At 41.8% G+C, this 12,941-nt stretch overlaps 1 protein-coding gene across 1 annotated transcript in view; it reads left to right on the top strand.

The window, feature by feature from the left end:
- Window positions 1-12,941, top strand: part of LOC136742327 (breast cancer type 1 susceptibility protein homolog) — a 47,415-nt gene that overhangs the window by 7,238 nt on the left and 27,236 nt on the right. The window contains exons 9-14 of the mRNA XM_066698584.1: window positions 479-624; window positions 1,333-4,416; window positions 4,766-4,851; window positions 6,634-6,796; window positions 10,274-10,334; window positions 10,868-11,034. Of these exons, the coding sequence (XP_066554681.1) occupies window positions 479-624; window positions 1,333-4,416; window positions 4,766-4,851; window positions 6,634-6,796; window positions 10,274-10,334; window positions 10,868-11,034 (3,707 nt within the window). The remainder of the gene's footprint in view (window positions 1-478; window positions 625-1,332; window positions 4,417-4,765; window positions 4,852-6,633; window positions 6,797-10,273; window positions 10,335-10,867; window positions 11,035-12,941) is intronic.

The following is a 12,941-nucleotide window of genomic DNA, read 5'->3' as shown; positions in this document are numbered from 1 at the left end:
ACTCCCTTCAAAGTAGGGAGTCCCTGCTGCTTGGGCTGAAAAAACTTCCAAGTCAGGTCATCAAAGGTGTTTCTGACATACAGGATTGTTTAAAAAATGAAGCAACTCTTTGCAGTGCATAGCAGTTCGATCTTTGTCAGGTGTTTTTATGAACTGTAGGCTCCTGTATAGACTGTACTATTGAAATGGAAAAATAAGATTTTGTAATTTCTTTGAACTCTTAACAACTGGTTTCCTGCACTAAGAATGGGTCTGTGAAACCAGGTCCATATGTCCCTCTAAATCAGTTTACTCTAAATAAGATAAGAAGCTGGGAAAATCCATTATTTTTGTTTGGCCTACAAAACAGAAATGGCTCCCACTGCTAGGCTACGTTTCTCTACTTCTCTGTTGGTAGCTCCTTGTTAAGCAGCTTATGCGACTTTGGGTTGAGCTGGGATGCTGACTGATGTTTTGTGTTGTCTCCTCCCTGCCTCAGTTCTCAGGAGCCTGCATGCATTGAAGCTCAGCCAAATGGGTTTGAGGCCCTTGCAGGAAGTTCGTCCTGCGAAAGGCTGCATGTCGGACTTACTGACAGTGGGTCTTGGCAGGATCACGAGGCTGCGATACCATCTCCAGCAGCGGGTAGGAAATTTACCAGAAGGGGCTCGCTGTGAAATTGGAAGAAGCTGAATGAAAAAAAAAAAAGGTGGAGATAGATGAGCTGGTAAAGGAGCAGTAATGATGGGGCCAGCATAGCCAGGAGAGAAGCAGCGTCGCTAATTAAAATTAAGGAGATGGTACCATCGGCTGAGTTTATAGAGGATTTAATTGTATGCTGCGAGGAAAATTAGATGAAATTAAATTGGTGGCTGTGGAAACCCTGAGATTCTTTTTTTCTTTCTTCCTTTCAAGTTTTACTTTTAAAAATGTAAAACCCTTATGAGCTCCCAAATGAATTAAAGTCCCTTTTTTGTTGTTTTTGTTCATGTTCTTGAAGTAGATTTGTTTGTATGTATTAATGAATGCTTAGTTTTAACCAAATTGTTGTTTCCTCTGTTTTGTGTAATGCAGTTTTAGATAAAAGCTGAGTTTATTTATCATACCTTTTGTAGCCCATTGACAGTAGCACTGATTTCCTCTGCCTTACTGAGGGACATTTCTGAACTTGGTCTGAGTCGCACCCTATATATTGTTAAAGCAATCTATACTGTCAACTCCAGTAGAGCTTAAGTCACTTCTGAAGCTTAATTTGACTTTAATGGAGTATAAAATAATTTTACATGAACATTAAAAAAAATATATATGTATATGTTCTTCAGAAACTAATTCCGACCTTTTTTTAATTGTTAGAGGAGGATTGTTTGGCAAAACTAATGGATCTGGATGATGCCTCTTGTTTAACAAATTCTGGGACAGCTGTATCTGGTTCCACAGTGGCAGTGGTTAAAGAACACAAGGGTCCTGCTGACATGACTGACTTCCCAATGGAGCCCAAACCCAACACTGAAATCGACCTCAACCTTTGCTCTTCCAAGAAAGAGAGAGAGCCGAATTCCACCTTTTCAGGGAAAGCTTCAAAGGATGGAAAACGCAAGTCAGGCAGGAGTAACAAGAAGTCGGTCTCCACTGGAGGCCAGGACTGCTTGGGTAAAGACAAAAACTCTGGAGAGAAAGTGAAAGGGGGTCATTCAGATGCAGGGGACCACCTCCAAGAAGCGTTGGGTTTAGCCAAGGTTGTTTCGGACAAAATTGTGGAAAAAAGACGGAGGAGGAGTATTCAGAAGGTCTCTGAGTGGCTCTCTGGGATCGATGATCCCATATGCTCTTCTGGACTACAAAACAGTGAGGATGGTGCTGATTTTCAGTTGGAAGAGTGTGATTCTGAAGGGGATTCCACTGAGACGCAGAAGTACGAAGAGGTGGCAAAGGAAGAGTTGGATAGCCTGAAGAAAACTGACCGCAGGACATCTCTGGAAAACCAAATATTTGGGGTCGTGTACAGGAGAGATCGGAAGTCAGACACTCAGGTTAACAAGAGCATTTCTTCTGATGATAAAAGAACATGTGACCCCCCTTCAAGTAAAGAACGCCAGGTGGACAAGAAAGCCAGCAAGAGAAAATCTAATGAGTTGACTCCTGCCGACTTCATCAAGAGACCTCCTGCTTTAGATGACAAGAGTACCACTGGTGAGCAGCCATTAGAAGGCAAAGATCAACAGTGCCCTGCCAAAAGTGACAATGCCAGCTTACTCTCAATGGAGGGGGAAAACGATAAGAGAAAAGAAAGCCCTTCTTTTGATTTTACGCATCAAACAATAGCAAGGGCAGAGAAAGCTGATGTAAGAGCCTCCTGGAAGAACATAAAAGATGACATGCCACAAGAGTGCACAGAGAGCACAGGAAAAAAAAACAAGTCTAATAGAAGGGATAGTGTGAAAAAGAGTGCATCAACAACTAAGAAGGCCACCAAGGCAGCAAAGTCCCTAGAACTGGTTACCTGCCAGCTGACTGATGATCATCAAGTGTTACACATTGCTGGTCCACAGGAGCTTGCTTCTAATGAGAAGGAAGTCCAGATTGAGAGCTACCCGAGCAGTGAAGATCCAGCAAGCGCCATCATCGAGTCCAGGGCAATTCGTAGGAGCAGGAGGCTGCAGCTTTTCACGGAAGAGGTACAGGCTACTAGTAAAAGGCTCCGATCTGAAACTGCAAAATTTAAACCATATACAAGTGCGGAAGCTGAGAGGGTTTTTGAGGGCTTTGAAAATGAGCAGAGTTCTGCACAAATTGACCAAGGGAGAACGCAAATGGTTGAAAGCACCGTTCTCCAGCAAGCTGATAAAATTAGTGCAAAACAGGTTGGAGAGTTGAAACCAAATCCGGTGGAAATAGCTGCTGGCAAAAAAGGCATTGAACAGCACCTTGTGGAGATGATTGTGGAAAAGAGCTCTCAGATTTCAATGATCCCCAATACAGAATCTCCACAGACTTCCAGCAATATCATCGATCCTGCTCCACCCACTTTGGAAATCTCAGCAGTTCCTGATACGGGAGCAGATGTGATGGTGACAAATGATTTGCTCTGTGCCGAGCTGGCTGAAGGTAAGAACGATAGCGAGTTGGACACAGAACAGCTTTTGAAAACCTTCAAGACCACCAAGAGAAGGTCCTTTAATTTGCTGCCAAGCCCTGATCACCCACCTCAGGAAAACAGACAATCTGAAGACCAGGTATTGTCTGGCAAAAGTCCAGAAGAAGCAGAAGAAGGAAAGGACACTTGTGAGAGAAACCCTACCAATTCAGAGAAACAATCAGAGCGGTGTTGTGTGGCAGAATTTGTGAAGTCACCCGGGTCAAAGATGGATGTTTGTGCTTCTCTGAAGCAAGTGGACCTTGAGAACTTTGGTGGCAGTGATGTCATTCCACCTACAGTTCCTGTTCCCCGGAGGGAAGCTTCATCTCAGAAAAGCAAAGACAGTGGTGTAAAATCGCACAGTCTGACAAAAGGGCAGGTCCGGACCAGAAGCTGTTCCAGAGCAGCTGAATTTGGCGAGTGCTCAGATCCCAACTCCTGGAAGAGTTCCGACTGCAGTCGCAGAACGAGAGCTAACCGCAGCAATGGAAACTGCACTGAGTCTGTTGAAGTGTCACCTTTGGGGAAAGCAAGAAGGACGAGGAAAAGCTTAAATCAGTTCCCCTCAGTGTCTGACTCTGGGCTTCTCTTCTCAGAAACTCCTGAGGACCACCAGAATCCGACTACTGGAATCCCAGCGACAAAGGAGTCAATGGTGGAAGATGGGAAACTGAAGAGGAAAACATTGGACAGCTCAGCAGGAGATGGTGAAAGTGATGTTGTGCATAGTTTTCATATGCCTGCTAAGATATCTCAAGAGTCGTCCATGACCCCAGATGGCCTTTTGCCTCCACATTTTGTTGTTGATAATGGAATGTGTGATGACGGACAGGGACAGATGATGGAAAGCAAAGATCACTTAAGCCAGCAGTCCCCAGCTGCCAAGCCAAGGAAGAGACGGAGGGCCCAAAGACTGGAGTCTTCTGATTCAGACTCCAGTTTTGACGAAGAGCTTGTACCCCTTGCAGTATTGTTTGGCTCAAAGAGGCCTCCCGGCTTGCCTCAGCAAGATCCTTCACTTCAGGAATGTGGCTTCCCAGATAAGATGGCCACCTCTCATGTTCTTGTTGAGCGATCAGCTGTCATCATGGTCTCCAGCCAAGACAGTTTCCCAGGTAGCCAAACATCTGTAGATCTGTTCTCCACACAGTGGGGCCATTCCAGTCAACTGGAGCAGGTCACAGAGCTGTCGAGAAGCGCTCCACTGGATAGATGTTCACCAGTTAACTCTCCCAATGACAGCTGCCACAGTGTGGAGGAGAACGGAGCGGACAACAATGGGCATTTAGAGGGAAAGATCGGTAATCACAGGTTTATTTGTTTCTGTTTAAGCCTAAAATGTACTATACATATTTCAAAAGCCAATTCTAGATTTGATATGCAGATTTTGACTTTGCAGGATTTTGTGCTTTTATCTGTTTTGGAACACTGATAGTCGCTTAACTGCATAATTTGAGCATGGTGTTCTAGATTTTGCCATAGAACAACTCAGTGTTAATTCACCTTCCAATGTGTTATTCATATTATTGTTCAAAAACTGGTTGAAGAAGGTGTTGGTTTAAAGCTGACGTGATTAGATTGAAAAACAAATTGACAATACTGTGATTTTGTGCGTTTTAAGGCTGTTTTTTGTTTTTGGGACCTGTGTAGGTGAGGCTGCAGCATATGATCGTGAGGCCAGTCATCCAGTGGAGTCCCCGTTGCTGTCTTCTCAAAGTGAAATTCTCACCACTCAGGTAAGCCTGGCTTCTGAGGGAATTAAGTTTGGCTGCATTTCTCAAAACAGAGCAGTGAGGATGGGCCTATGGATGGGGCTCAAGAAACTTTTGGGGACATTTCTTGAACTGGAAATGGAGTTCTAGATCAGTGTTTCTGAACCAGGGTGCCATGGCACATTGGTGTGTCTTCAGTTCCACACAATATAAAGAAAATAATACAATTATTCACAATTCTGTTCTCCAAACTATTTAAAACTATCTGTAAAACCATTCCTACCTCTGTATGTGAATCATAGCCTGGGAGTTTTTCTTATTTCAGATTTATACATTTTTAAGATCATGCCATTTTTTCTTTATCATCCAAATGTTCAGTTGATGTGGATATAGCAATTAGACTAGCAGCTGAGTTTTTTTTCTGAAGTGTGATACTGCATTGCATTGTCTACAGCAGAGACATTTCACTAGTGGAACCTTTTTTGTTTCATCAGTAGGTGATATGATATATGTATTTTTAGCTACTCACAACAATACTCTGTAAACAACCTACATATAACCTTTAGACCATTCCTGCCTTCATCTGTTTTGCTATTTGAAGATTAGCTTGGACACATCTTTAAATTTCAGATTTGGTGAGACTTTTCCTAAACGTTCCAATCTTATTCAGAAGGTAGGTATATGTATTTTATGGGCAGCAGGATTCCTAGCTGTGTATTAGCACATTGCAGCCACCAGAGGGCAGAACTCACTCATGTACATCAGCATTTGTCCTTTATCTTGTGATAAATGCCCAACATGTTTCAAAATGTAGGTCTCAGCAACTTTTAAATTGCATTTTATTATGGGTGATATTTTGTGAGATGAAAACTAGCCAGGTAGATAATTTGCACACTCTAAGCAATTTTTCTTCATACCTGTATTATTATTTTATTCATTTAAAATGTTTTGTTTCATTTTCAAGAAAACTAAAAATGTTTTCGGGTGCAGAGTGTGAGTAGGGTTGGGTGGCATTTTCAAACAAGATGGAATTAACGGATCAGCTTTCAAAGCTCTCCATATATAAAATGTCCTGATACTGTCTTAGTTCTGGTTTCCTTGAATCCCATTCTTGATCTGTGGCCAATTCAAAGGGATTGTAAAGTATTGAAATATGTCAGACTCTAGCTGTCCACACTGTTGTCTCACATTAGCTGAGCTCAATTCTGTTCCTCCTTGTGATGGCAGTTTCTGACAGTTATTTTGCCAGGTGTTGCAACAATGAGAAGCGGCAGCAGTGAACGGTCATTAGTTCTTTCCATTTCTCTCCAGTTTAATTTTTCAGGTGTTTTCCCCCAAGCTTCTAGACTCCTTGGCAGAATATAAATTATATCCCAATCAAATGTTTCTTAATTATGACAGAAAGCTGTTATTGTGTACTTAACTTACAGGGTTTTTGTGTTCCCAAATCTGTCCACTTTTGCTTTTTTTCCCCCCATCTTTCCCTGCTTCACATCCAAAGGCCTACTATTAAGCTGTTTTTTGAGAATAATTTGTGAAATTATTTTATTTTCCATTTGTGTTATTGTGGTGTAGTATAACTTGGAGCATGGCACACAGTTGTTGCTCTTGCATGGATTCACAGTGAAGTGTTTATTTGTATTTATTTCTTGCGCATCCGGTCTAACAAACTGAGACTCCCCTGTGTCAAGGCTGTGTAAACCAGAGGAAGTGTTACAGTGTGAAACTTGTGCTGTCATCAAGGCTTGCTTTACCAACTGTTCCATCAGAATTGAAGTCCCTGAATGGCTCTGTGTTCATCCTCAGCAAAAGGACACCATGCAGAAGGACCTGAGGCGGCTGGAGCAGGAAATGGCATTACTGGAGGCTGCCCTGAAGGAGCAGAGGAGCCCCGAAGCAGCCTCTCCTGCCAGGAAGAGCATCTGTCTTCCACCAAACTCCCAGGGTACGGCAGCCACAGGAGAGAAAGGTATGGTGACACTTACCTCTAGTGGCTTGCCGCAATGTCCCTCTTTAGCTGGCGTGTGTCTGCACCAAAGCAGGAGACCTGGAGATTGGATTTCAGCAGGTACAGGGAATGTGACATTCGCAGCAGGGTGGAAATGGTGTCCCCTTTTCACAGCACAGTGCACCAGTGACATAAACTTGCGGTTCGTCTCTCATCACAAAGGAGGATTACAAAATGCAACCCCCCATCACACTCTTCTTAAAGTAACTTTTATCTGTGATTCATGAGATATTTTGATTAGTTAAGTTAGAGGTTCCAGCTCCCACCCCATTCAATATGCTTCTCTTCCCAGGGATCAATTCACCTGGTGTATGAATTAAAACATCCCATAGTTTCACACCCTGACACAGGCTTTGCAAAAGCCGCATTTGTTGCTCTGTGTTCGCCTCTTGCCAAGATGGGTGAGTGAGCAATATAATGATGAATGGCCTCTTAACAAATACAGAGTTTCTCTCCGGTGGGATGTGTCTTACAGTACTGTTGGTAATGTGTCAGCCTTTCTGAGTTTGGCATGGAGGGCTAGAGGTGGGGGGAGGTGGGGGAATAGGGGAATTTAGACCTTCAAGTTATACAGAAGAAACCTGGGGAAAAATGGGTAATGGTACTTTTTTTTTTGTAATGTCCAGGAAAAGTACTGGGTTTTCCAAAAGAATTCCGTTCTCTTTTGTGGTCCAAAGTCTTTGAATGAAAAAGCTCTGGGTTGGGAGAGTGCAGAGCAAACATTGTCGACCTGGATCTGATTCTGCGGTGCGTGCGAGTCTTCAAGCAGCCCGATTCAGCATTCAGAGAGCACTCCCCACATGGGCCTCGATTGATTTCTCGATCTGTTGCAAAGTACATGGCATTAATTTCAATGAGGGAATTGCGGTATCTTCACCTTATAGATCACTGACATATCCGTAAGCATTATATTAATTTGTGTTTTATTTAAGAGGCGATGTAACTCAATAATAGACCTTGTCTTATGTACACGTACAAAATGTGGATTATGTACTTTTTACAATTTCCATACACGCATGTAAAAGGAACATTTTAGATTAAATCCAATAAGTAAGGTCATTCTGTTAAGTTATAGGTAATCTCCAGAGCTGACATTACATGAACACTGTAGTAAGATTTTGTAATAAATGAATATCAAATACCACAGCATCAGGAATATAAATGTCATTTGAATTTATATCACTCCAAATATTTGCAATGCCTCACAAACCTATGAATATACTTCCACTGTTTGGATTCAGAGGCAGACTCCCTTGGGAAAGATATGTAAACCATCTTGAAACTTTTGTAAGTTGGCTTTTCGTAGCTGAAATATAATTACGATAATTTTTGTGCAAAGCTCTGAAAACAAAAACAAAAATGGCAGAAGAGAATTTGATCATCACCAGTTCAGCCTCCAGGGCGTAGAGAAGATGAAAAAAATAAGTGTCAGGGAGATCTCAACCATTTCATCATTAGTTTCCCCCCATCAGTTCACACATCTGTAACTTCAGAAACCTCTCATTTTCCAAAATGCATTTAAATAAAATTACTTTGTTTTTCAGAAATCTTGGTTATAGTATTTATAGAATTTTTTTTTTTGCAGATTTTCAAGTGTCCTCACACTCCAATTTTTGCGTGCTCTGTATTTTAGTTTTTTTGTTGTTGTTGTTATTAATCTGTTCAACCTGCTTGCTGTTACTCACAAAGAACTCTTCGGTGCTTAAAAATCTCTATATATATTTTTAATATGATGGAAGGCAACTTAATATTAATGTTATTAAGGTAATGTCGGTGAACCGGAGGAGCAGTGAAACGTAGGCGTTGATAAAGTAGCTGAGGGTACAATTTATCCTGGCAGACCCTCTGTGTATGACAGATTTGCTTAAACAACCATGATAATTATGGGGGAGATAACTGTCATATTAGCAGGGATGTACTGCAAACAACATGCAAATCATTTCTGGCGAACCGGATGGCCTAGCCCAACACGCTTCATGAGATTTTAAACTTTTATTAAATCTTCTCATAATCTCAGCTCAACTTGCTTTCTCTGTTAACAACTCTGTGTTACCTGATGCATAATGGATTGAACTGTACCAGCGACCACATTTGGTTTACTTAGTTAGGAAATACACAAATATTTATTTTGTAATAGTTGTGATACTGATTGTAGTTCACAGTCCCACTCATCTGTCAGAAAGTTGGTAGTGTAACCCTCCTTGGTTCAGATACAAAGGAGGAAACTGTGTGCAACAGTCCAGAATTCTAAGTCCCGTAGAACACTTCTGGGATCAGCAGGAAAGTTGACTGAGTGTAGGTGTAGGATTCACCTCTGCACATCTGTCTGTACATTTTGCAGCAGTTCCCTACACCCTCTGTTAACTGCCATGTTTTGGTATACGTCTGTTGTTCCAATGCATTGCCCAATAGCTACAATGCCTTCCCCTGTACTGCCTCAGTCATGATTTGAAAATGGATTAAAACCAGCATGAAGAATGCCAGCCTCCCCTGGTGGATGGTGGCAGTACAGCCACGAGTTTTAGAAGCATCATTTCAAGAGAACCAACATAGTTTTGCCATACAACTGGTGTGCTGACCAAATTGAAAAGAAAAAAGCAAATGAGGGGACTGAATTGGACAGGAGGTTACTCTAAGCCTTTCAGTGTCAATCATTCAGGCTAGGAGGCAGAGGGAGCATTGTGTGAGTGAAAAATAGCATCAGGGGAAACCATGCAAGTTTGCTTCAGGTGAAATCCTCTAATTTTGCAGCTAGTGCAGAATGATGAACTTTAATTCCTGCCCAGTTGACAGGATGGTTGTTAATGGCAACATGTTATATGTGGTTAACGATTTGTTCTTTTGGTAATGTAGCAAATATTTCCTTCGTTTTCTCCTGCCCTGGCCTCCTGTGCCAGCTGCCTGTGAGTTTTGGGACTGCCCTGCCTTTCACCACCTCCACACCTTCTCCTTAACTCCAGTGCTCGCACTGTGCTGGTAGATCCTGCAGTCTGCTCTGGCCTTACCCTTACTGACTGTACTGCCCTGCTCTGCTTCCATCACATTTCATTGCACATACATTGTATGTGTTCCACTCCATTTTGTTGTAATGCTTGCCACATTATGTAAACTCCTGCACTGGACTGCAGAAGCCGCTGAACTTTGTCATGGATTACACTTAATTTTCATGCATCATTTTCCAGTTTTTCCCATGCAGTCTTGGAAACCCTTTGTGGGGTGCAGAAGATAAAGCTCTGAGCCAGAGAAGTGGGGGAAAAAAGTCAAAATCCTTTTGCATGGTCTTTCAAGGTGGTACAAGCTTCCTTTGGCAGCAGAGTATGCTTTGTGGAAAAATCCCACGGCTGTATAAACGAGCAAGAGTCTTCTCGCCCTTGGTTGGTTGACTTCTCTGTGACATCAGACAGTTAACATTTTGTCGTGTTTCGCTTTTGCTTTCAGAAAGCCGTGACCGCCGCAACGCTGCAGTCTGTGTCAGAATGGAGAGTGAAGGGACCTCGAGGTAAAAACCCAGCTCTGCTTTTCCTTTTTAGATCTCCTCCTCATTTGATCGGTGTGGCTGTCAGGAGCCTGCCTGTGTGACTGGTAAAAGCCTTCGGGCCAGTCAACTTGATCAATCGGCTTGGATGTATTCATCTCTTGTCCGTCTGGGTTTTTCAGTACTGAGAGGGAACATAAGTGCATGGCCCTTGTATGGTGGATCCTGCTTGCACCTCAATTCAAACTGAAGTTTCTGGAAAGTGTCTCCAGAAGAATTTTTTTTATACTGTTGGCAAAGGGAATGACGCCCCAATGGAGACTTCTTTAAACGCTTAGAGGAACACCAATATGTATCCTTAATTTAAAACAGTTCCTCACTAATTAATTTAGTTAAATTAATATTGTTCATTAATCTATACCTATTATTCACAGTTTTAAGGTGTGAATATTTTCGACTACAACTGTGAATGTATTGTTTCCAAACTTGAGTGCATATAGTAATTAAAGATCATTTAATGTTTAGTATTGAAGGCCATTTTCATGTTCCCTTCACAGTGAAGGTGAGACTCTTAGGTCAGAGGCTCCCAAACAGCTTCCTGTCTCTCCGGTCTGCTTACTTGCAAAGAGTAAAATGTCTGACAGTGAGCCGGTCGCCTCCAGTCTCCAGCCTGAGCAGAAGCAGATGGGAAGCCGGGCTAAAGACAAAAAGCAGGAGATGCCAGGTAATACAGGGAATAACTTGGCAAGCTTGCAATGGGCAGGCCATTTTAAAAGCATGCTTTCTGCTTCATTCAAAGTTCTGTGACGAGAAAATAACTTGAAATGCATTTTTGTCAAGGATGACTAATTCTAAAACCAGGAATTGATCTCTAAGAACATAATTTATAAAACGGCTTACTCTGCGGTATTGTATGCAATACATAGTGATGTGATACTTATACGTTTAAATATTAAATTAAATTTAAAAATGATGTGGTTTCCATAACAGTGTAGTTATTGTTGGTTGCGGTGCATCATGTTTTCAAAATGGGAAACCGTGAAAGTGTTCTTTAACAAGTTTTGTACCGTTTCCTTCAGAGTGCTAAAAAAAAAAAAAAAACTGAGTTATGTCAATAATGCAGTCTGACAAAGGTGTGAGATCCAGCAATTTGCTTGTCCATAGTCTCTCAGCACCTGCGTGCTTTTATGTTTTTGTTTCGTACCTTTGAAGTGTGCTCTTGGTTCAGATGAAAATTCACACTCTCACTCGGGTGCACACGGACTCGTCTTGCAATTCTCTGTGGTCCACTAGCTCTTCCGGAAAGCACGTTGGAAGCATTGTGCGGGTTCTTTGGAAAAGCTTAATAAGCAACCTATTTGGCACTTCTCAGTAAATGAGGCCTGACTCAACAGTTTCTGCTTTTTGTTGTTGTTTAAATAGTTTGGATTTGCACTGGTGATTTTCATCCCCTCAAATCCCACTGGCTATTACCGATGTTTCCTCCATAAGATCCTTTAAGGCAGGGGTTTTCAAACCGGTCCTGGAGTACCCCCTGCCCTGCTGGTTTTTGTTCCAACCTAGGTCTTAATTACTTAATTGAATGGTATATTGCTTTGTTAGGTCAATTATGGATTCAATTAATCAATTAAGTCCTCGGAACAAAAACCAGCAGGGCAGGGAGTACTCCAGGACCGGTTTGAAAACCACTGCTTTAAGGGATTTGTCACTTCAGGCTGCACCCCAATTGTACACACACACACACACACACACACACACACACACACACACAGGTAAGAGGGTTGGCTGACATGAAAACAGGTCTACTTTGTTGTTGAAAACATTTGCTGCAAAATCGTATTGAGATGTTTTGTTTCGATTTTGCCAAAAGTTTCACACCAATTTTGAAAAACTAGTTCATTAAACCCGCGGCCAGGAGAAAACACTGTATATGAGCTTAATACTCGAGCTTTAGCGTTTTGGTGTCAGCAGGAGGATGAAAACATCAAGAACTAAGACAAGAGTGTGTAGCACATAGTAGAACTCCGATCACATACTGCTTTAAATCAATAAAGACTTCCCTCCAGATATCACACCAGAAAAAAACATCACAATGATATCGCATAAAACATTAAATGGACCATGATCAAGACGCAAACGATTAATCATGGGTTTAAGCTCAATTAAAAATATGTTTGTAAATGTGATTTGAAAATGCCTAATGACTCGGAATCGCTGACAGATTTGGACAATAATTTGAAATGCTGGGGGCTACACACACACAGTTGTAGAGCTTAACTTTTGACATGGATAATTAACCATCAGCTGTTTGCTATAAATTTACATGTCAAGAAGGTATGGACAAAGTAAATCCGAATGAATTAATGAAATGGTGTCACATATTTGGAAGTGCAAGAAAATTATACAGTTCTGAGGGAGCCAAGGTAGCTGGTGGCAGCCATATTTTTTTTACATACTGTGACCCCATTGGTGCGCTCCTGAAGGTCCCAGCAAACCGTGCAAAGCAACAAACCATGCTGGTAGGTTTTGTGTGTTCTAGTTTCAGACAAATAAGCAAGCTGTACTACTAATCATACAGAAAGGAGTATTTCATAATATTCTGAACATAGGATTCAAAAGGCAAGACTTAGA

Source organism: Amia ocellicauda, chromosome 3 (assembly GCF_036373705.1).
Source record: "Amia ocellicauda isolate fAmiCal2 chromosome 3, fAmiCal2.hap1, whole genome shotgun sequence".
Taxonomy (NCBI): domain Eukaryota; kingdom Metazoa; phylum Chordata; class Actinopteri; order Amiiformes; family Amiidae; genus Amia; species Amia ocellicauda.
Note: the sequence above shows the minus strand (reverse complement) of the source record. Positions and strands in the feature narration are given on the sequence as shown.